This window comes from Onychomys torridus, chromosome 17 (genome assembly GCF_903995425.1).
Source record: "Onychomys torridus chromosome 17, mOncTor1.1, whole genome shotgun sequence".
NCBI classification, from domain to species: domain Eukaryota; kingdom Metazoa; phylum Chordata; class Mammalia; order Rodentia; family Cricetidae; genus Onychomys; species Onychomys torridus.
Genome location: NC_050459.1, coordinates 13,079,220 through 13,104,673, shown reverse-complemented (window position 1 = coordinate 13,104,673; position 25,454 = coordinate 13,079,220). Strand labels below are relative to the sequence as shown.

The window sequence follows — 25,454 nt, the reverse complement described above, 5'->3', positions numbered from 1 at the left end:
CCTGAGCTGTGGAAATTCAAACTGTCCCTTTTTTTTTACCAATGCGTTAGGTGCTTCTGCACTTGCGATCCATTTTGTTTGTTTGTTTGTTTGTCTATGGTTAGCATTTGAGAATAGAGCAAAGTTACTGTAAAGATAATGATTTCATGGCCAGTGAAGTCTGATATTGCAAAGCATGGAACGTGGCAAAAGGAAGCTGTGGTGCCTCCCAGGAAAGAACCAGCAGCCTGCTCTCTCCTTTCTACCTACCGAGTAGCAAGATTCGGTCTTGCTTATTGAAAGCTCGCTCGAGTAAAACCAGATTGTAAATGGAAAGAGCAATTCTCCTCAAAGGCGTGCAAGTTTGACAGGCAAACAGTGTGGAAAGTCACACATCCATTTTCAAATTTAATCTAATTTGGGAAGGGAATGTTAGGTGGGAATGGAAGCAAACAGACCACATGGCCCTGCAACTTTTTAGCTCCACTTTTTATAATCATTGAAATTTGCATCATGATCTGCAGAGAAATATATTCGTGCAAAGCTGCCTCCACAGACAGCCTTAAAGTACTGCCTCTCATGAAAACAATATACAGCTCTCAGAATCCAGCCACTAAATCTTCATTTCTGTCATCTACCCATGTAAAGCCTCATGGTAAGATGTCTCTGGATTCCTCCTGGAGTCTGAGCTTCTGTGGCCCTCAGGTGGCTGGAGACTAGGCTACAGAACCATGGCAGGCGGGATCTCCTGAAAACCAGTTTGGGTGGGCATGAATGATTTTGTGGTTATGCATCCATCCTATGTGTATGTGAAGGTGGGTGGCGGAGGATGGGTGTCTTCCTTAATTGCTCTCCATCAACTTTTGAGACAAGGTCTGACACTGAACCTCGAGCTCAGTGATTGACTATCATGCTCCAGAGATCCTCCTGTTTCTGCCTCCTGCCATAGCAGGCAGTTTATGTAGCTACTGAGGACCCAGACTCACCCAGAGCTTCCACAGCAGGCTCTTATCCAATGGAGTGAGCTATTTCCCAAGCCTAACAACAGCTTTGTAACTCCCATGATGCCTGAGATCTTGGAGGTGGGGAAGTTGTCGGGAGGGGGGTATTATGATGCGGGGTGCTGTTGAGCTCTTGCTGTGAGCTTTCCTGCACAGTGTTCTTATGACAGCACTGAGGTCTGAGTTGACCAGGAACTAGATGTGAAGGCTCTAACTTGTGGTGTAAGGAACTTTGAGCTGGAGAATGCAGCTTGCTGACCAGAAGTGTGGATGGGATGGTGGAAACACACAGCCCTGTGAGGCAGAGAATAGACAGGGAGAGGAGTGACTATGGCAACCCTACTCTTAAAAACACAAGCCATTTGCAGATAGACCTTAAAGACCCACAGTTCCTTTCTCCTTTGAAAGTATACTGTGTCTTTTCCTTCCAGTACTTCAAAGTCTCCCATTTAAAGGCTGATGTGTTTCTTTCTTGAGCTGACTCACCTGCCCTTTTCTCCCTCTAGGTTTTGACCTAGTGAAATGTGAGGACCCAGGCATCCCTAACTATGGCTACAGGATTCGAGATGATGGTCACTTCACAGACACTGTGGTTCTCTACAGCTGCAACCCAGGATATGCAATGCATGGCAGCAGTACTCTGACCTGCCTGAGTGGGGACCGGAGGGTGTGGGACAAGCCTATGCCTTCCTGTGTGGGTGAGTTGGGAAAGTTGGGACAGACTCCTGTCATGAGTCAGGTCACAGAGCTCATGATTCATGTGACTTGTTCTTGGAAAGGAGCAGGGGTCTCATTGATCATTTATTCTGTTTGCATATAGGCTAATTACATCCCCAAGGGAGTCATAGCACCATCTACCCCTCCTAAGATCCCAAGTTCAATTCTACCACATCTAACTCTTACAGCCAATGAGCTTACTAGGCTTACTTATGGGCAAGGATGGCTTTACAACAGCCACACTGGAAGGTGTGCACCAGAATTCGTTATGACTCCCTAGTGGTCTGTAGATGGAGCTCTCCAGACCCATCTACAGTCCTTCCCCACCTACATACTCTAGCCTTTCCCTAAGGTCCCCAAGGCTGTGTATAATTAGAGCAGAATTGTATATAACTGGTTGGCAGAAGGGAAGCTGGATACTTCAGTGAGATTCATCACCCTCCCAGCCCCATATTCTATAAGGGTATGGTAACAGATAACAAGCCCAGCTATAATAATCTTTTGCAAGTAGGTCCATCTAAACTCCTGAAAATGACAGCATGGTGGCCAGGAGGATAGTCCTCTACAGCAGTTCCCAAGTTGTGTGTATACATGCTAGGAATGAAGGACAGATAGTCAGTGCTGGGGAGTGCTGACTGCATGCACAATTATCATTAGAACCAGGGCAAGAGATAATGTTTGCATGCTCGGCTATCATAGCTCTAGAGATGTGTGCTACTAGTGAGGCTTTAGCTTGGAAAGTGGTAAAAGAAAAGTGATGGACAGGTGACTGATTCCTCCTATATGAATTAATACAGGCATGCTAGGGTTTGTTTGCAGAACTAGCTAAGTAGAAGCCCAGATATGCAAGTAGACTTCTCTTCTCTGTGTCTTTTGCAGCGGAATGTGGAGGTCTAATTCATGCAGCCACATCAGGGCGCATACTGTCTCCTGGCTACCCTGCCCCATATGACAACAACCTCCACTGCACTTGGACCATAGAAGCCGATCCTGGAAAGACCATCAGGTACTGGCTGTGTGCAATCAGTCATTTGACAGCAGTAGGGCATGGACTGAACATTAATCTGTGGCTAAACTGTTCCTCATGTGCTTTTCTATGCTTTGGAGTTACATGTCCAGCTGTCTATGGTAGTGAGAAGGACCTGTGTGTGTCAGAGAGCTCTGCTGTAAATCCAGTACCCTCAACACTGAGTGCTCATTCTGTGAGTTGTCTGTGTGTGTCTAACATGTGCATGGGCTTTGCTGAGCAAGGCTTCCGTGGCCATTCACAGGTGTTCAGCCTCAAGTGGGTGGTCTGACAAGGCCAGAGGCTCTTCTTGGGTTCTGTTCCTATAGAATGAGTCATGGTGGAAGAGTCTTAGCATGAGAATTCTTAGAATTAGAAGAAAAAGTCTATCTTCTGCTTGCTTTCTGTTAACCAGTAAGCCATGTGCCAAATCAGGCCTCAGAGACCAACCAGGGTTCCAGTGTGACAAAATCAACGCAGTCCCTTTCTCTGCTAGGGAAAGAGAAACAGAGGATACAAGCAAATAAACAGGAATTAACCTGCAGTCCTGGGAGAAGGTAAAAAAGAAGATGTCTGTCTGAAATTAGACTGATGAAATGAAACTGGGAAAAACTGAAGAAAACAGGGAAATAATTAAACCAAAGCTTTCTGTTGTGATCACGAGGTTATGGCGAGTTAAAGGTGTGTGTCACCACTGCCTGGCCTCAGTGTTTAATCTAGTGGCTTGTTCTGTTCTCTATCTTCAGGCAAATTTATTAGGGTATACAATATATCACCATAAAAGTGAATAGTAATACCTTGAATGGTGAGTGCCTGGCTGGAGTGATAGAAAAATGAGTCACGCCAGGCAATGGTGGCGCACGCCTGTAATCCCAGCACTCGGGAGGCAGAGGCAGTCGGATCTCTGTGAGTTAGAGGCCAGCCTGGGCTACCAAGTGAGTTCCAGGAAAGGTGCAAAGCTACACAGAGAAACCCTGTCTTTAAAAAAAAAAAAGAAGAAGAAGAAAAATGAGTCAAGTGACTCTAAGGAGTGGAAAACATTTGCCATTGTGAATGACTCCATGTAAACAATTTTTCTGTCTCTTCAGAGGACTTCAATGTTTACTTTTCTCTGAATTCCCCATGTAGTTTGTTTTCCTCTTCGAAAAAGGGCAAAGTCTCCCCGTAAATCAGAGTAGGTGTTAGGTCAAGCTTGCAGGCGAATATAAGCCTCCATTAAATATTAATAAGAAAAGAAAGATGGAATCAACAAAGGTGTTATATAATATTAATAAATACATAGCTTTTATTGTATTTTTAATTTGTGTGTATGTGTGTGTGTGTGTGTGTGTGTGTGTGTGCATGTGCTTGTGCGTGTGCGTGTGCGTGTGTGTGTGTGTGTGTGTGTGTGTGTGTGAATGTGTGTGGTGGTGGTAGTGGTAGTGGTGGAGAAAGTATATGGATGTATAGAGGCCAGACATCAACGTTAGAGTCATTCCCAGAGCCATTCACTGCTTTTTCTATCCTGTTGTTGTTTGTTTTGGTTCGGATTTTCTGAATCTGTGTCTCTCACTGGCCAGGACTCACCAATCGGCATATGCTGGTTAACTATAGAACCCCAGGAAACTGCTTGACTCTGCCTCCCAAGTGCTGAGTGTGTGCCCTCAGCCCCAGCCTTTTTATGTGGGCTCTCAGGATCAAGCCCAGATCCTCATGCTGGCATGTCAACACATCACTGTCTCTCTCCACAGCCCATGGGTGTACAGTTTCTCCATCATAATCTAACTTTGACATTTAGTAGTCATCAGTCTTGAGGCAATTGTAAACACCTCTGTACCATTTAGAAAATTCTTCATCTACATCCCTCCCTGGCAGTCAGCATTCTCAAATTTATCTGCACATCTTTTTAATTCAAAGAAATTAAATAATAAAGAAGCAAAGAGAGAGGTATAAGTACTTATAAATAATTTACTTAATTGATACCTACTCATAATTCTGAGGAAGTAACTCATTTCAGAAAATAGACCTGACTTTTGAAAATGGTGGCTTGAAAAGTAACTAGAAGTACACATTGTACTGTTTTTCACTACACTTACAAAAAAAATAACCTGATCTTGGTTTTAATATCTGCTAGGAGTTTAAAAAGCCTTAATGGTTTCACTGGGGACATAGTCAATATAACCTTCATTTTCCACCTGAAAATTACCAGTAAACACAAGTACAGTTTGTCCTACTGTAGGTGGAAGCATTGTCATGCATTCATGTATGACTTTTAGATAGAGATAGTTTTCATGCTGCAAATATTAATAAGCAGCTGCATTTGGAAATGAGAAAAAGGTGGTTGTATTCTCTGAGATACCCATAGCTGGATATCCTTTGAATCCCAGACTATTTTTTGCATGGTGTTTTGTCAAGAATGGTGAGAGAATATATAAAGATGTCTATCAGGGGATATTTGTTCTAGAAGAGATTATAACTTTTAGCATTTTTCATGGTACATATCCACCATACATGGTACCGTGTTATGCTGGATATATAATACAAGTACAGATTATATGTTGGCTTTCCCTCTCTCCATAACTTCCTATCCCAAATTATTCTTCTAAATTCTGTTGGAGGGTTTTGCAGGAGTTTTTGTTTATAACTTTAATATTATGGTATAGTTACCTGGTCTGAATTTAATTAAAAGTCTAATGTGGAAAGCCAGTTGGGAGATGGGCTCCCACATTTTACCTCAGGGTACTCTTGAGGAGGGAGGGATAAGTGATTTAGACAGAAGAATGGAGGAGAGAGAAACAGATAGAAATACAAGATAGCCTCAGGAGGGCCTGGATTCGTATCCAGCAGCCCCTCCTGCCTCTTCTAAAGGGCTATTTATAGGAATGCCAAGGGATCAAGAAAAAGACCTTCCCCTAGCTCAGCCAAGTGTAGACCCTTCCAATCAACTAGAAACCATGCACATGGTCAATCAATCCTCTAATGTAGCTCTGTTGGGTAAAACAAGCTCAGATCTCACTAGGAAACCTTTGTGGACCTCCACAATTTGCCCTTCTCAATATAAAAAAGGGCCCCCCAGGCCCATTGGATATACTGTGCCTGTCTTAGGTCATCCTTCTTGATTAATTTTACATTCATACATTCAGGAAGTTATCAAGAAGAAAATTGCCTATCTTTGGCTACCAGTCTCTGGCAAGAGGGGGTACAGTGCTTAACTCAGCTCTGATCCAGGTCCCTACTATGAGCTTGCAGACATCACAGTGATCTCCATAGCTGTCACATGTCCCACTAAAGGAGTAAAGAATAATAAAGATAGAATATCCTTTTTGGAATGGGTCTAGGGTGGTTACAGCAGTCTTAGCTGCACCAAGCCCCTTTCTTGGTTAAAAACTCTCTCCTAACAGATGTTCAATAAAACTTTCAAGAGATTATTTTGACTCCCAGGAGAAAAGTCATCTCAAATCACTTCAAAGTATCCACTCAAGTACATAAAAATCCATGCTAATTATAAAGACACTTTTACAAACTAACTTGATTGTGGGAGGTTTATCCCTTTGTGGGAGGCCTACTCCTCTCTAAACAGATGGAGTGAAAACTTCTAGGAAAAAGACAGAAAAGCTTCCCTAATTATGATACCTTCACATAAGTTTTCCAGGGGCCACTGAGATCATACAATTATATTTTAAGCTATCATAAAAAATATCCAAGTATATCTGAAGGTAAAAGAGTAGTTAAAACTTCAAGATGCTTCTAATGTGATTGATTTGGTTTAGCCTATAAAAAAAATGGTGTTATCTAATTTGTCCAGACTAGACAAATTTATGGATCAATAAAAACAATTCTAGTATGAACTCACATTTAACATTTACTTTTTACAAACTTACATTCAACATTTATACTTTTTACAGATTAACATTCAACATTTAGACTTACATTCAACATTTACACTTTTTACAAACTTATATTCAAAATAAAACTCTATAGGACTATATTACAAAAATTAGCACATATCTAGGAGAAATTTCTTAAAACTATTTACCAAACTTATATTCAAGAGGAAACTCTATTAGCAAACATCTAGAAAAAATCTCTTAACAGAACTAACTTATTTTCTTTCACCAAGACAGAGAGTATGCAAATCGAGTTACTATATTAAAAATTATAAGTGAACTCAATACTACTTTATTTCTGAAAGTTTGGAATTCATTGTCAGCTTTGATATCATTCTGAATGTTACTCCAGTTCTTCTGGAGGAGCGTCATTGGAATTGATATTTCTTTGTCCCACATATCATACCAAACTCAAGCAGCAGCAAGCTTCTGGGGGTACAATTTTCCCCTCCTTAAATTTTTAAAGCTGTTTCTTAAGATTGGCATAGGCTCTTCTACTATGCCTTGTCCTTGAGCATTATCAGGAATGCCTATTTTATGTTCAATTTACCATCTTGCTTTTTCATAGCAAATAATTCCCACATGACAGACAAGCTGTTCACCCTTTTCTTATTCTCTGGAGACAAACTAACAAAGTTTATGGGAAAAATGGTAGGGTTTTATTTTTTTTGGGGGGGGATGAAGGGGTGAGTTATACTGGCAGTATTTCCCTTGGGCATTTTTCTCATAAGTTACCATGAATATTTGAAAGGGTTTGTGTGTGTGTGTGTGTTTTGTTTGTTTGTTTGTTTGTTTGTTTTATCTCAGTCCATTTGCCTTTTCTCCAGGCCTTGCACTTATACCCTACATTTCCCAAGCTGCCTTTCTCTATATCATCTCTACATTTCTCAAGCTATTTTTCAAGCTACATTTCCCAGGTTGCCTTTTTGAGTCTCAGAGAAAACTCAGCTGCAGCCAATGGCGGCTGTTACTCTCCCAGTTTCCATTCAAATGCTCAAAGTCAAGTTTCCACTCTTTTATAATGGGAAGTTTTAAGTCAAGATTAAACTTTTCACCTGGCACCATCCCTGGAATGGATCATGCCTGTCCACATACACTCAGACAGGTGATTGTTGCCAGAAGCAAACCCCTTGGGGCTTATTCCCCTGCCTTACCAGAACAGTGAAAGAAGATAAAAGTACTTGAAATAAAAGCTTTTTCAGATTTTTCAGAGAGATTCCCTCCCAGATAGATCTTTGTCTTATCCTGATTTGTCTCCTCCCCCAGATACAGAGTCCCTGATGTCTTAGCTGAGGCTCAGTTTTTCTGATAACTGCTTCCACACCAAAAGCCCCTCCCTGCGTCTTGCACCATCTTTGCCATGGCACCACCTTGGGGGATGCTGCCCTTGCTTGGCTTTCCACCTGCACTTTCTTGGGTGTAAGTTCTGGCCACAAGGGGTTCTGGCTGATGTTTTTACTAATACTGACTTGAAGGAGAGACAGGACTAGCAAAGAGGATTTGCCATGTTCCAGAGGTTTGGTTTTGTTTTTCAAGAGCAATTACTGGTGAGTTAACTTTTTGCCCTTTCCAGAAAGAGGAAAAAAAAAATCTAAGAAGGAAAGGTCTGAAAAGCTTTTAATGTTTTAGAGAGAGAGAGACTGCTAAGTTGTTCTTAAGACTTCTGCTCTCTAAAATTTGGCTTCATGGTCAAATGGAAACTAATTTTGATTGTACGGTGTTTTCATACAGTGGTGATGCCTGCAGAGTGAAGAGTTTTAATTCATCCACATCCACCTGAAGGAAAATTCCTTCCCTGTAACTTGGGGCTTAGATCTAAGCTGTCCTCGGGCCAAAAGCTTCCACAGGAATATCTTTATGCTCATTTTCTTTCAGTTTTTTTTCATGACTCCAATTCTCAGGAGTTTGTGTTCATAGTCCCAAAGTTGAAAAAAAATTCTTCCTCCGTCTTGTTGCTCATCTTATTCTACCTTATCCTAAGTTTCTTTTTAATCAATATTCCTAATTCTACTCTTATTCTAAATTTCTTCTTACGCTATATTCCTATATTCCACCTTATATTTTTTTCATATTTTTTATAGACAGAAATTAAGAGAGACAAAAGAGAAAGAAACCTAGACAAAGAGAAATATATGCAATAGCCTCACTCACTTTTAACTTTGGCATTCTGATGCCTAACCTTCACTCCTGAGAATAAAATACCATCACTTTTATTTTTAATTCCTTATCAGGCATACCTCCTCATACCTACAATGCCCCCTGACACTCCTTTTGACAAGTCTCTGGTCCCTGTTCCTAGCACCATCTGTGGGAGGCCAGCTGGGAGACTGGCTCCCACATTTTACCCCAAGGTACTCTTGAAGAGAGAGGGATAAGAGAGTTAGACAGAAGAATAGAGGGGGAGAGAAAGATAGAAACACAGGATAGCCTTGGGAGGGCCTGGATCCTTATCCACCAGCCCCTCCTGTTTTTTCTAAAGGGCTATTTATAGGAATGCCAAGGTATCAAGCAAAAAACCTCTCCCTAGCTCAGCCAAGAAATCATGCACATGGTCAATCAATCCTCTAATGTAGCTCTGCTGGGTAAAGCAAGCTCAGATCTCACTTGGAAAATTTTGTGGGCTTCCACAGTCTAATAAGACACTGTACTGAATTTGGTTCTATTAAGAGTGGTAGACTAATATTTTTCTGAGATACTATATGTACTTCAGTGCTGAGCATGGCTGTGATTTATACTGTAAAGGTAACAAGATGTACATACCAGTAAAGGAGACCAAGGACTACACTCTACATCACCACATGAGTACACTGTTCCTTAACCTTGACTGCCCTTCTACACTGGTCCAGAGAGCTCTTTGTTTTTCTGTTCCTGATTGTCTGTGGGAAATTGTACTGGGTAGTACAGTTGAAGGAAATGCTTAACAAGCTTGCACATTATTAACATTACAAACAGAACATTATCAACATTGTCAATACTGTGCCTAATGTACACTATTAAGAGGAAAATGGTTGTATTACTGACTTTAGTCTCTCTCATCCTGTCTTGGTTGCAATGTCTTTCTGCAAGGCAGAAGTTGAGCCCAGACCATTTCAAACTACTTTTTGTTACAGGGGTCTTGAGTGAGGGGTATTTGTCCAGGGAACTACCAAGTTCACACAGAAAAAAAAGAAAAAAATAAAGAATTGCACATCCTGGAAAATAGACCAAGGAAGAGGGTGAGAATGTGAAAAAAAAGTGACGTGACAGTTGAAGAGAAAAGGGACTCAGAGTGACAGTTGGAGATTGTGGGTCTGTCAGAGTGGGAAATTAAGAGAGAGAGAGAGCTCCAGCCTGGATGGAGAAGCACCAGCCACAGAGAGAAAAAAAAAATCATTGAGAGCAAGGGAGGGGCTCCAGTTAGGGATCCACCCAAGGGCTCTGGGTTGAACTTTTATAGGCTCCACCTCCCATAATCTATTTCCACCTTCCTGATTGGTCCTACCCAGAGTCTCTTCCCTTTGGAAAGTTCCTTTTGTCCCTTCAGTAACTGAAGCCTCCTGGACAGTGCTTCCCATCCCTGTTAAAACTCCTCGCTGGAAATTGCAAAGTTCTCAGAGCCTGCCTTTCACACTCTGAGTATTTAATTTTATTTATTAAAGTTTAATTTTATATACCTAAACAACTAATGCACATGTATTTTGTAAAGCTTTTTGCCAAGCGTACATTAGCTCTTTATCAGACATCACCACTGCTGCAAGCCACAAGAATATGTTATAGAGATTCAACTGTATATAATAAAGTTATACCTAGAAGGGCCAAGAAATTCTTCTAGAGAAAAGTCAAATATCAAGGAATATTTGATGACATTTGGCTCTTAATATATTAGCTATCTTCTGCTGTGAATTTCTTGTATGCGCATATGCTATTAGGCCTTAACAGCAAACAGCATAAATATCTCAGACCTACTGCTGATCTGAACTAGGAAACACCCCTACAGAGCCTAGGAAACAGGCAGGTATGGAGATGTATAGCATTGTTTCTTGTGCAAATGAAGCTAGGACCTTCCCTTTCCTTCAGGCCTAGTGGCATTACAGAGCTATTGATTCAAGACAAAAGAGGGGTTTTGGTTTTTTGTTTTTTTTTTTTTTTTTTTGGCATAACCAGGTGAAGGCTAGGGTAGAATTTTCCTGGTCTGAGCAGAGTTGCATGACCAGAGAATAGAGACAGGGCAGAGTTTTTTGGATGAGTAAGGATTTGGGTCAGATCAAGAGAGGAAGGAAGGAAAGATGGAGGACAAAGGAACAGGAGGATGAGGATGAGGTTGAGAGCATAAGAGGTTAATTATTACTAGGACTATGAGAAGACAGAAAAAGAAGGGACAGGGAAGCACTGAGTGTCAGAATGGAGCTGAAACTATGTAACAGAATTTTGTTATAGAGAAATAAAGTGGACGGACAAAAGAGCCTGGTGTACTTATATTATTTCCCCCCAGATCACCCCAGCTCCAGCCATATAATCTTCCCCAGGACTCTGGGAGAAATCTTCTCAGGGCAGATCCCTGAGAAAATGTCATTACACCACTCCACATTGACAAATGTCTTACATGAATCTATATGTGCAGGTGGTCCTTTGCAACTGCAGGTGATTAGGATCCAGGAGACTCATAGATACCTAAGTCTACCTTTTATGCATATACCCTTCACAAATTCTCTCAGATGGTTCACTGGTCTTTGGAGTGTCTACACCTAGTGCAGTATAGATGCTGTGTTAACAGCTGGGGTGGTAGACAGGCAACAATGCAAGAAAAAGAAACATGTGCATGAATATCACAGAAGCAATTTTAAAAGTTTCCATTTTAATTTCATTAAATCTGTGGGTTTATAACCCACAAGACAGGGTGGATTGTGTTTCTGTACTATGTATTATGAACATACATAATTAAACATTGTGTCTCTCATCAGACGTTTATATTGCTAGCTTTGCTATTACCCACACTGATTTGCAAACAGTCTTACAAGAAAATCGCTACCCATGTTTATGATTAATTCCTTAGAACAAATCCCAGGGAATAATTTACTAAATTAAACAGTATGAGCATTCTCATATGCCTTAATACAAATCCTTCTTTGGGGTATTTGCCTGTTTGTCAAATCATACATATGTTTTAATTTGACTGGATTTAACTTAAAATAATGAGATATTATTTAACAAAAAACAAGAAAATTTAAAAGATGCTTTCTAAAATTTTAGAAACCTAGGATTTTGAAAATATATTTTTCTGTGAAAATGCAAATACTTACATTTTTATTTTCATAACTATCTATGTATTTAGGGAGATAGCAGATTTCTTTTATCCTGAGGGTTTTTCAGTTAGTAATCATGATCATATTTCTGTTTTTATTGACATGCCTATATCTCTGAAATTATTGAAAAATATTCCACTTTTCAGCTATATTAGAATTTATTTAAATGATGTTTATTGGGAATATTTGAGCTGTTGTCAGGTTTGTTTGTTTTTGTTTTTGTTTTTTCTGTGTTATAAGTAATAAAATATAAGTAACATCCTCCCAGCATGTCACCATAGGTCCTCTATGGCCAACCAGACAATTAGATGTTAGCAATTCTTAATACTGGAAGCTTCATTTGGTGACAAAAGACATCCAGTTGGGGCTCTGTATCCACCATTATTTGGTGATTTATTTAGATCAAATGCCATTTCTTCCCATAGTTCCTTCCTTCACTTATCCCCTTATCCTCCTTCTCAATTTGATCCTTCCATTCCAGTCGTCCTCCTCCATCCATCTATAGCTGTCAATGATTCTATTGAAATTCCTATTTCCTTGGAAGATCTGTCCCTCAAATCCCCTACTCTACACCTAACCCCTGTGGTTCTACAGATTGTAGCTTGCTTATTCTTGACTTAACAGCTAATATCCAATGTAAGTAAATACATACCATATTTGTCTTTCTGAGTCGGGCTTACTTCGCTTAAGATTATTTTTTCCTAGTTTCTTCAAAGTTAATTTTTTTAAATAGCTGAGTAATAATCTACTGTGCATATGCACCACATTTCCTTTATCCATTCATCTGTTGGGGGATATCTAGGTTGTGTCCAATTTTTAATTATTATTAATAGAGCAGCAATGAGCATGGTTGAGTAAGTGTCTCTGTGTTAGGATAAAGCATATTTTGGATATATGCCTAAAAGTTATATAGCTGGATCTTGACGCAGATTGATTCTATCTTCCGGAGAAACCATGGCACTGATTTCCATAGTGGCTGTACAAGTTTGGATTCCCACCAGCAATGAATGATTTTTCCTCTTATTTTATATCCCTACCAACATGAGCTGTCATTTGTTTTTATTGATCTTAGCTTTTCTAAGAGTGTAAGATGAAATCACAAAGTAGTTTTGATTTGCATTTCCCTAATGACTAATCATTGTACATTTCTTTAAGTGTTTCTCGCCATTTTAGTTTCCTATTTTGAGGATTAGCTGTTTAGATCAGTACCTATTTTTAAATTGTGTTTTGTTTTGATTTCTTGATTTCTAAATTTTGGGGTTCTTTATAAATTTTGCTTATTAGCTCTCTATTGGATATGGAGTTGGTAAAATATTTTTTCACCTTGTAGACTGCTGCTTTTTCTAAATGATGGTATGTAGCAAGCTTCCCTTTGGGCTACCAACCAGCTCCCAAATCATGACACAGAGACTTATTATTAGTTATGAATGCACGGTCTTATCTTATGCTTGCTTCTTGCTAGCTCTTGTAACTTATATGAACATGTTTCTCTTCGTCTATGTTTTGCCTCAGGGTTTTTTACCTTTTTTTCACTCCGTATCTGACTGACTGGTGGCTGCCTGGCTGCCTGGCTGCCTGGCCCCAGATGTCTCCCTTTCTTCCTCCCTCATTGTCCCCTCTTGTTCTCTTCTTGAGACTAGATTCCTGCTCCACTTTATTCTCTATAACCATCATCCCTGCCTGTCCACCTATTGCCTAGGTATTAGCCATTCAGCTCTTTATGGGACCAATCTGGTGCCTTAGGCAGGCAAGGTGAAACAACAACACATCTTAACATAATTAAACAAATGCAGCATAAAAAATGTAACACATCTTTGCCCAGTTAAACAAATATCCCATAACATTTCCACCTTTTGTCCAAATAAAAGGAAAGGTTTTAACTTTAACATAGTAAAATTATATATAGCAAGATCAGTTAGCAAGTAAGAATTGCATTTACAATATCCAGTCCTTTGCATTTGACAAATTCAGAGTAATCACTCTCTTATCTATCCTATCTTGATGCGTCCAAAGCTCTTTATATAGTTTACCTTCTATCATAACTAAGGAAAACTGCAACTATCACTATCTAGTCTTCAACACCATCAAAGGATATAATATTACCTGAGTAAACAGAAAGTGCAGAGCAAGCAACTTCCAAAGCTAAAAAAATGACAGAGACATCTGGATGCCTGGACAGTTACCCAAATTTCCTCTGAAACTTTGGGGCATTCATCTTCAAACTATAGGCCTAGAATATCTGGCAGATTTTTCTATGAAGCAGGAATTTTAAAGGACTATCTTGCCTTGTTTTGGCAACAGTCCTGTCCTGACTGTCAAGTTTGAATGGTATACTGTCAACAGTAGAGGCAAGGACATTTTCTAGCCAAAATGGCTAGCTTTTCAACATGAAAAGCAAACTCTATATGGAAGTTATTCAATGCCCATGATCCTTTCTGAAGTAAATTGGTACTGCCAGGAGCAAACATGTCTCACTGTCATGAAAATTCTTATCTTAACAAAAGATTCTAAATGTCATATTCTGTAAGTCTTTGAAGTGTTTGAAGACAATCTATCTAAAATATATCTCTGTATGATTGTGCATATATACCGAACATAATTATAAGTATGATTGTTGTAGATGACTAACTACTAGTCCGCATTTCTTAATTATCATAAATAACTTATAATAATAGCTTTCAAGAACTAGAACTTTACCTTACATTTTTAAATGAACTGCATAGGTATGATGCCTTAGAAAAAGAGTAGAAAAATATATACACTATGTGGTAACAAAAATAACCTTAAATTTGTATCAATATATAAAAAAATCCCTTAAATAAGAGCAGAAACATATATACAATAAGTTATAGCAAGAAATAACCTTAAATTTGTATCAATATACAAAAATCTATACAAATGTAAAGTATTTGAGATTAATACTTGCCTTTTCATTTAAAGTAGACTCAATAATCTACCCTTTTATCCTACTATTTCTATATCCTCCTATTTCTTTTCAGAAAGAGATCCCCAATTCTAAATTCCCTTGTTTAGTTTCTCCCCAATCCTGACCAATAATAATTTGAAAATAATCCTCCTAAACAATGACAAGCATCTATAACCCACTAAATGACTGAAAACCACCCCTCCACCCTTGGGAGTGTGGGTGTCATATTTCTAAAATTACTTCTTGTTTTTGGGGGGTGATGGCATCTTTAGGAGACCCTGAGAAAATTGAGATAATGGTCAAGTCCTGGGAAAACTAGCTGTAACATTTGTTGTCGTGTCTCAGAACTGTTCCCATGCAGAGGGATCAGTATATATGTCACATGTCTTGTAGTTTTTCTGGTTTATTTCATTATGTCTATAGCCAAGGTTTTCAGGAGGTCTCCCCCAATCAAACCTGATCTCTGTTAACCTTCAAGGAAAGCACAGCCTTTGGTTTCCTTTGGAAACAAAAGCATAACCTCTTTCCCAGCACAATACATTTTCTGACTATCATTTTAAAGTTAAGACAACCCTAAAGTTTCTAGGCTGGTTTAATTTAATTTAGCAGTCCCTTTTTACAATACCGTGTGTCTCAGCAGCTTTCATTCACTCATCAACATTCAAAGAATTCAAAGTCAACACAACACCATACAGGATCGAGACTCCCTGTGTATTTCCCATTTCCCATCTCTCTCTCTCTCTCTCTCTCTCTCTCTCTCTCTCTCTCTCTCTCTCTCTCATTTTTTGAGACAGGATTTCTCTGTGAAGTTTTGGTGCCTGTCCTCAATGTTGCTCTGTAGACCAGGCTGGCCTTGAACTCACAGAGATCCACCTGGCTCTGCCTCCTGAGTGCAGGGATTAAAGGTGTGCACCACTGTGGCCTGGTGTATTTCTCATCTTTACTTATTTTTTATATTACTTTACTTACTCTTTAAAGACTTTATTTTTATAAACTGTTTACTTTTCTTATGACTGTTTATACACATTTTCTTTTCTTTCTTATGCCTACACACATTTTTAAACACACTATAACCTGTTTAGAGTTTTTTTTTTTTTTTTTCCGCCATCTGGGCCTGTCTTACTGTGTGTCTCTAGCCTTTTCTGACGATGTGAGCCAAACCTTAAACTGCTAAGCCACTTTGTGCTGGTGGCTGCCTCCCCCCCACTTGAGTCCATAAAAGCAGACCTTTACAATCCACAGACCTAGCCAAGAGTGCATTTAACTGGGAGCTGCATCTAACTGGAAGAGGCTCTCAACTGCCCCAGCTCTAGGAAGCTAGTACCAGCACTGTGGAAGACATTTTTATTTAGTTTTTTGTTTCTACTTAATATGCTATGCAAATGCTTGCTGTACAATGTAGCCTATTAATGGAGCCATATCAGGTCCTATGTGGAAATTTAGGGCCCCATGTTGAGTGCCAAATGTAACAAAGCTTTCCTTTAGGCCACCAACCAGCTCCCAAATCATGACACAAAGACTTATTTATTAGTTATAGATGCTCAGCCTTATCTTATGCTCATTTCTTGCTAGCTCTTATAACTTATATTTACCTGTTGCTCTTCATCTACATTTTGCCTCAAGGCTTTTTACCTTTCTTTCATTCTGTATGCGGTACTCTGTGTCTGACTGGCTGGTGGATGCCTGGTTTGCTGGGCCACAGACATCTCCTTCTCTTTTCCCCTCATTCTCCCCTCAAGCTTAGATTCCTCCTCTTCTTTATTCTCTTTGCCCAGCAGCCCTGCCTATGCCTTCTACTGCCTAGCTATTTGCCATGCAGCTTTTTATTAGAACAATCTTTCCTTATGCAGGCAAGATGAAACAGCAACTCATTTTTAACATAATTAAACAAAATGCAGCATAAACACATGTAACACATCTTTGCCTAGTTAAACAAATGTTCCACAATAATTGTGTTCCTTGTGATGCAGAAGTTTTTCAATCTTGTGAGCTCTCATTTGTTCATGTTTTTTATCTTAAGGCCTGCATTAATGATGTTCTATTCAGAAAGACTTTTCCTGAGCCAATGAGTTCAAGGCTATTCTCTGCTTTCTCCTCTTCAGGTTCAGTGTATCTGGTTTTATGTTGGAATCTTTGAAACATTTGGAGTTGATTTTTGTGCAAAATGATGAGTCTATATGTATTTGGATTATTCTACATGCAGTTGTCCAGTTTTACCAGGACCGTTTATTAAAGATACTCTTTTTTTTTTTTTTCATTGTGAATTTGTGGCTTCTTCATCAAAGATCAGGTGTGTGGTTTTATATCTGGATCTTGAAATTGATTCCATTGATCAACATGTCTGTTGTTATACCTACTATAGTAGAGTTGCTGGGTTTTAGGGCAGACATGGTGTCTTGACTGTTACTGATTGTGTTTTTACTCTGGTATTTAGGCATCTGTGTTTAAAATTATTGTAATTCTAGGTGCTGATATCTGGCCTTGTTTTTGTTGGGTAGGCATTTTTTTTCCCTTGGTTTCTGTTGCCCTCTCTGTTTCTTAGGAAGGTATAGTGGCTGTGTATTGCTTGGTAGAGAATTCTGAGATCCTGCCAGGTGGTACCAAATGACATTACCGGTATAATGTGTTTCTAGGTATTGGGAGCTGATACTTAGCAATGGGGATGGGCTAGAAGGGGGAGCTGGGTGAATCTATAGAGGTGAGTAAAGGAAGATGTTCCTTCAGAATCTGCTTAGCTCCCTGGGAATGGGGTCAGAGAGTAAACAGAGAGTAAACAGAGCTGGGCATGAAACTGGGGAATGAATATGGAGGGAAGGAGGAAAAGTGAAGATCTGAAGCTTCCCTACCTGCTTCTCTGCTGGCCTTATTTCCTTCCTTGGTAGGAGTGGCCACAGGGTTCCCAGAGATAACTGCTGGAGTTGGGGACTGGGATAAAGATCGGAGGAGGGGGAAGGATAGTTGGAGGCCCAGATCTGTGTAATCGACTGAAGATGGGTGTGGGAAGGGTGGGTGGGCATAGCAGGTAGTTTGCTATAAAGCTGGGGTGATGCTGGGGTATTGGGTTTAGAAGAAAGAAGGGAGAGGTGAAGGTCTGCAGTTTCTCTACCTGCTTCCCTGGCTGGTGGCTTGGTATGAGGCTTTCCAGGGAATGCCTGCTGGAGTAGGGAGCAGGAACAAAATAAATTTATAAATTTTAAAAGGCCATGATCCTATTATTAATCTCATGGATAAAAGTTTTTATTATTTCTTAAATACTTATCCATACATTAATATTTATTTTTTTACTCTTATTTTGTTTTAAATGTATAACCAATTTTCAAATCATAATTATGAGATACATATTTCTTTGTTTACCTATAATGATCTTCTCAAGTCAGTTTTAGTAGTTTAATTTTTATAGAAAAAAATTATATACATAATTTAAAATGCAGTGTCAAAAATTTATTCCTTACCAAGTATAAGTGGCACATGCCTTTAATCTTAGCACTTGGGAGGCAGAGGCAGTTCAAGGACAGGAGTTTCAGGAAAACCAGGGCTATGAAGAGAGACCCTATCTCAAAGAGATAGAGACAGAGACAGAGAGACAGAAAGAGAGAGAGAGAGAGAGAGACAGAGAGCGCTAATTCCTTAAATCCTTATTCCTTCCTTCCTTTGCTGTTTTTAAGACTCATACATACAGCACAAATTGGTAGTTCATGCTACAGTGCTGCTGGTGACAAGCAGTAGCTTTTTTTCCTTTTTTACCTTAGTTTCTAGAGTTGATAGATAGCAGGGGCTGTGTATTCAGTGAAGGTAATTTGAAACCCACCAGTTTGGCCAGTGAGATGGATAAAGGTGTTTGTTGTCAAGCCTGACAACCTGAGTTCCATCCCCAGAACCCACACTATGAAAACAGATTTGACACTCATAAACTGTCTTCTGACATCCACGTGACATAAGTGGACACACACACACACACACACACACACACAAAATCACTCTTTAGAAACTTTAAGATATAATACATTATAATATATGTTATATTATAATGGTAGGTTGTAAATAGATTCCAGATCAGAAAAATCAATAAAGAAGGAAGTGGTCTAATTTTCTAAGAGTCAAAAGCAGCCTATCCATCAAAAGAGGAAGGAAGCTGAGAGAAAACCTTAGCTGAACTCTAAAATCCGTCGTATTTTCGTGCCGGTAAAAACACGTGTGCTTATCCAAATGAGAGGGGAGGAATAATGTCATGAGATTTCTGTCTTTTTTATGAGAATCAAAAGAGCAGGAAATGCAACAAACGTGTCCATGGTTTAAGTGGCAGGTGTCTTTTCCTGTGGCAAAGAATTCAGCAAGATGATAGTAGACAGCTGCATTCAGATAGTAGATAGAGGACAGGTCTCAACCCCTAGGACAAATGGTTGAGGTGCCTACTTAACATCCTAAAGTGGATCTGGCTGCCAGGTTCTTCCTGCATCCCTCAGTTCCTAGCTGTTGCAGGGTCCTCCTGGCTGGCATACCCTACCCTGAACTTCTGCAGTCAAGGTATTGGGCTAGGCTGCCCTATCCTCAGAGGCTCTTCATATATAATTCAGCCATTTTGGTTACCCACCTGTCTTTACCTTTTGCCCTCTTGGCTGCTACATCTGGTTCTTCTCTCTCCTTGCTCCCTTCCCTTCCCCACAGGGCTCAGGGTCATGTCTACTCTGGACTCTCCCTGATGTCCTTGCCCTGACTATGCTCCCCCTTTTATTTACAATACACTTTCTCCTCCACCATGTCATGTCCTTTACTTTTCATCCCTTTTTTAAATCGTTCAACATCAATCCTAATTGGAAAGAGAAATGACACAATATGTAAATGAGCAGATGCCTGTGATCAGGTCATGTGTTGCCCATGGTCCTGTTCTGTTGATGTCCATGAATTTTGGTGCCTTTATCCTGTCTTCGGGTTTAAAATCATGCACCAGTGGGAAACATGTGAGTCTGAAAATCATCCAGACTTCCTCTGGAGCCCCTCACCATGTTAGAACCGCCTTTGTATTTCCCTCTGCATAGGTCTGAGCTCTGAGGTCCAACCCAGAGATTCCACTCTTCCAAGTCAGAGGTGCCTGCCTTCTCCCTTTCTCAACTGGGTTGATGGCTACTCCAGTCTTTTTGTTTTTGAAGCTAAAAATATTTAAAGCTCCTTGCACCCTCTTTCCTGTAGCCCTCCACCTGATTTTGCTACTATACAAAGTACATCCAGAATCTCCTAAGCCCTCAGGGTCTGCACTGTGGTGCTTCCATAAGGAACATGGATCTCCTTCTGGCATCCCTTGGGAAGGTCACAGATTTGACACTATCCATCTTCAATACTTTGTCTATAGCATGAAGAGTATATAAGCATATTTTTGCAACTGAGTGTGAGATAATTGTTTCACAATCACTGGACTTGATATCTCACCCAGCCAAAAAGACAAAATACTTAACATGTTCTAAGAGGTCCTATTTCCTTTGTCTCTTCTTCTTCCCAATTACCTATCTCTCATTTCTTCTATGGTCTTATGACTTATTGCTCTCTCTCTGCTCTGGGTTCCTGGGTTTTCTGCAAGGCTGAAGTCCTCTGTAACAGACCCTTGCTTGGTGGAATGGCCCTTTGTGTGACTGTTTCAGACTCCACGGGTTTCTTCCAGACTTTGCACCCATCTCATCCTGCTGTGTGGCTTATCCTCAACAGTCTATGCCATCTGTCTCTCCCATCCAGTGCCTGAGAGTCCCCCACCCCACTCCCCAACCCCGGTCCATTTCTGCTTTTGATCCAGTCCTACTCACTGTCTACTAGAATGTGGCATTCTTTGTTTACCCTTGTTGCTGTGCATTTCCATCCCAATACAAACGGTGATGACTGCTTATGCAATTCAGTGACTTCTTCCAGGATCTCAGAGGTGCTCTTCATTCACTGCTGGGATTCTACAAATAGTGAATTGCTCAGCTTCTTTGGAGGAAAAATTGATGTGTACACACACACACACACACAGGTCAATCTCATTAATCGTCAAAGGCCATGATTAAACAAGGCACCCATATCTGTCAGTCTCTGCCTGCACACGTATTAAGTGTAGTGTTGGAGATTGGCAAAGATTCAACAGAGAACGTCCCTCAGCACATTATTGTGAGACTAGAAGTAGAGTCACAGGGATAGCAGAATGGCTGGATGTTTGTTTGTAATGCCAGCCCTCCAAATCCCCTGGGATGGGCATTCTAGAATGCCCACTGTGTTACTGTACTCTATTGCTAGAGGGAGGGAGGGAGGGAGAGAGAGAGAGAGAGAGAGAGAGAGAGAGAGAGAGAACAACTGGGGTCCAATCAGGGGAGGGAAGAATAAAGCAAGTCTCCACATCAGTTTCCTCACCACTGCCTATTACTCTGACATCCTCTTCTGGCCTCTGCAAGCACCTTCAATTCATGTGCATGCATGCAACACACACACACACACACACACACACACACACACACACACATTCACATAAATAAAAGATAAATTAAATCTTGAAGTAAATTAACAGACTATACTTTTTACCTGTGGAGACTCATGATCCCAAATGTAAGACTGAAGTGATAGCGGTACAGGCATAGGCGGTATACAAGGTTCCACCTTTGTGCTTCCCATTAAACACATATAGGAGATCCAGGGACTCGGGGAGTTCATACATTAGCACATCTGGAGGTGTCGAAAATCTAATTGGGAATATCATAACACACAATAAGGGGTATTAGGATAAGCAGGTGATTGGCTAGTAGTGTGCAGGGGATATGGAGATGTACCCATAAAAATTTAGTTTTGAAAAGAGTTGAAACAAACAAATTATTGAGAAAATACACGCTGAGAAGTAAATTCTACTACATTCTGTACTTTATATATACTATTCTGTACCAAATGTCTAAATGTACACTACATGTTTTTTGCTTTACCTAGGAGACATGTGCTAATCCTTTGTGTATGTAATATGTGGAAAATGATGTGGCTGAGATTCACGAACAGTTCTGTGTAGGTCAGCTATGGTGATTGTATCTGAGGCAAAATCCACAAGCAATAAGCAGTAAATGAAAACCTATAAAGAACTTTGAGGAAACATTTATTGACTTTTTGCCGACCTTTAGTTAAATTCTTCTATCTGTCCATCATCACTGTGAGTTTCTTCCAGTGTAAAGATGGTTCCAGGAAATACCTCTAAGTCTAACAGAAGTGGATGGAATGTTATAAAGAAGAGAATTTATATCGGGCAGTTCTGCTTTTGTGTCGTTGTCTCAAATAATGTACTAACTCTGAAGATGAAATGTACAGAAAGGACATCAGAACAGATCAAGCAAACAGGCTGGGTTTGGAGTCTTTCTCTTGGGGGTGTGTGCTGCCACCTAGTGGCATATTAAGGACAGCATTGATAAGAAGAAGCCAGGGTACCAAACTTGTTAGGGATGTGTGTACTCTGGCTGGAATTATAAAAACCATCTAGCAGTCTTGGAATGAAATGTTGTGTCTCTGGACAGCAGCTTAGCCTACACCATGGCTCTCTACACTAGTGACTGATGTGTTTGGACTGTACTGTGTTTTGAATGGCCCAGACCCTCATTCTTCTTTGACAGATGTGCTAGAACATACTTGATGGAAATGTGAAATGAGCCGGTGGTCAGTATGACCTCGTGGCTAGGACACGACCCTCTGTGGAGGGCACGTATGATTCCCACTGAACACAGAAACTCTGCTCTCTCTTTGCAGCCTCCACTTCATCGTGTTTGACACTGAGACAGCTCATGACATCCTCAAGGTCTGGGACGGTCCTGTGGACAGCAACATTCTGCTGAAGGAGTGGAGCGGCTCAGCCCTGCCTGAGGACATCCACAGCACCTTCAACTCACTCACACTGCAGTTCGACAGTGACTTTTTCATCAGCAAGTCCGGCTTCTCCATCCAGTTTTCCAGTAGGTGCAAATACGGGCTTCTTCCTTCAACTTTTGTGTGTGCCAGGGCACAGAGCTCTGGCTGGGTTCATATGTGATTGGGCAATATGTGCTTAGCATAAATCGAGACTTGGAAAGGACTTATTGGAAAGGAGAAGAAATTTCTTTCTTCTCCTTTTCGTTTAGGGGACAGAGATTTCTGTTCTCCATCTGGAAACAGGTTCATAACCAAGGTCCTTACAACAAAGGACAAATGAACGCAAGAAAAACATTGCCAACTTTACTTACTATTGGTTTTGTGTAACCTTGGGACATCTATAAGAGAAGACCTAAGGGAAGAGAGGAAAGTTCAGATGGAAGCCTATGAGGGCAAATGGTATGACCCAATGGCAATCAACAGTGATCGTTGTGAGCCCTGCTGGAGTAGAGTCTTCTCCACATCACTGTATGCCTTCCTCTGCTCATGGGAAAGTCTGTTATGGCAGGAAAGTCACATGACTAACCTTATAGAAGATTCAATGTGCTTGCTTCAAGAGCTGTAGAGGCAGGAGGTCACAGAGTTGCTTTTCTCAAATGTCAGTGGCTGTATTTTATGGTGGTATGTCCTCAGTTCATCATTGTCAAGAGTCGAGTTGGCTTGGGAACTGTATATATTACCAGGTAGGGAATTCTGTAGGGAAAAGAAAGACTTCAAAGTTTTCACCTGGACAGCGACTCTCTAGGCAGCAGTAGGAGGCAGATGTCAAATGACATTAATATGGGAAAGTGGCGCTTGTGTCTGGGGTTCTCCCATACCTGGCATTGACTCTGGGTTCCCTGGTTTGAGTCTGTCTGGGGTCTCAGGCACTTGCTGACAGGGCTTACTCATACTGTGCTTTCTACCTCCACTTGACAAGTGTCTGAGTCCTTCCTATGGCTAATATATTAGCTGAACTATTACTGAGAGAGGCACATTCCCACACTTTAACTCTTACATACTTAAGATAGTCACATCCACACTGCCCAGCCCATTCAAACAAATTGCTTCCTCAGAAGGGTGGAACGATACATTCTCTGGCAGTTCAAACATTTAGTACCCTCCAAAGAGCAGCAGACAGAGGTGCCATATAATTTGGTAACATACATGGTCAGCCAAAGAATCCTGACAATAAACTTGCACCCACAGAGCCTGTCTCTTGGCAGGTTGGTGGGGAGCCATGCTCAGTATTTGCATGAGGGATTATAAGGCTGAGGTCAAGTGAATGTGTAGATGTAACCGTCTTGTTAAATAAGAAACACAGCCATTTGCAGAGTTAAAAGCCATGAGGTCAGAGCAAGAGCTGAAAACTTTACCCTTCACTGCTTCTGCTGTCTTTCCTCTCTGCAAGCAACCTACTTCTGTGTGTCCTATCTTTTATATAGACTTTCTGTTCTGCTTTCTCATTGGTTGTAAACCCAGCCACATGACCTCCTCATCACTGCCTGTCTGTACAGACCTCCAGCTCTTCTATGGTTGGTATTGAGATTAAAGGCGTGTGTCGCCATGCTGGCTGTGTCCTTGAACACACAGAGATTAGCCTCCCAAGTGCTGGGATTAAAGGCGTGCACCACCACACCACCGCCCAGCTTCTGCTATGGCTTGCTCTGACCCCAAGGCAACTTTATTAATATACAAATAAAATCACATTTTACAAATATAACGTCACCACATTTCCCCTTTTCTATTTTAATAAAAGAAAAAAGGAAAAAAGTTATAACTAAAATCTCTAGTCCATTTGTATTTGACAAATTCAGAGAAAATAATTCCATTATCAATCCTATTTTGGTGAGTCCAAAATGTACATGATTCACTTTCTATCCTAACTTATATTATTAATGGAACTGTCTTATAACATCTTTCAAATTTATACACTTACATCTCTTAGTGAGTTTTTCTGAAATCCTTAACAAAGAAAATTATAACTGTAACTAACTGATCTTCAACTCCCTCAGAGACCCAAGAAGGAAATAATACTACCTAATAAAAATAAAATAGGAAGTGCATGCAAGCAGCTTCCAAAAAAAAAAAAAAGTGAGTTGACAGAAACAGCCAGCTGCCTGGACAGTCACCTGAGGTTTCTTCACAGTGTTGGGGCATCATCTTCAGCCTATAGGTTTAGTGTATCTGACAGACTCATTTGTGAACTAGGATGTATACAAGGTCAGCAGTTTGACCTCACATTTGGTGAGAGCAGTCCATGTACCAGAAACACCTGAATTCCATTAGTGTCATGTCACGATTCAGGATTTTAAATTCTGGAATTTTTTTTTTTTTTAAGTTCAGCTGTCCATTTTTCTTGGTTGTGTGTATGTGGCTTCATCTTGGCATCCTGTTCTTCTTCACATCCCTCTATTAAATGCCAGTCTGCTATTGAGAGGAGTGAGCTTAGTTATTCTTCAAGAATAACTGTTTCATCTGCTATTCCATTACACATCAGAAGCCATCGGCCCACTCCCTGTTCAGCTGCCTTCAAAGAAAAGGGCACGGCACCTTTTCCACTGGCAAAGTCCACTCACTTCAGGGATGGTGCCATATTGTCCTGGCTTCAGAAGATGCCTTTTGTTACAAAAAGCCATAACCACACTTGTTTTGGCAAGAATTGTTAGTCCTTGGTTTCATGTCCTGTCTGTCAGCAGTTGATTTGAGGCTACTTTGTTGTCCAGTGGCTAACTTTTGCCACAATGAAAGTTAACTCCATATGCAGTTTCTTCAATGCCCATATTTTCTCTGAAGTAGATT

General features: G+C 40.4%; 1 protein-coding gene across 1 annotated transcript in view; it reads left to right on the top strand.

Moving 5' to 3' along the window:
- Positions 1 to 25,454, top strand: part of Csmd1 (CUB and Sushi multiple domains 1) — a 600,818-nt gene that overhangs the window by 343,302 nt on the left and 232,062 nt on the right. The window contains exons 19-21 of the mRNA XM_036209300.1: positions 1,487 to 1,678; positions 2,577 to 2,703; positions 22,515 to 22,717. Coding sequence (XP_036065193.1) covers positions 1,487 to 1,678; positions 2,577 to 2,703; positions 22,515 to 22,717 — 522 coding nt within the window. The remainder of the gene's footprint in view (positions 1 to 1,486; positions 1,679 to 2,576; positions 2,704 to 22,514; positions 22,718 to 25,454) is intronic.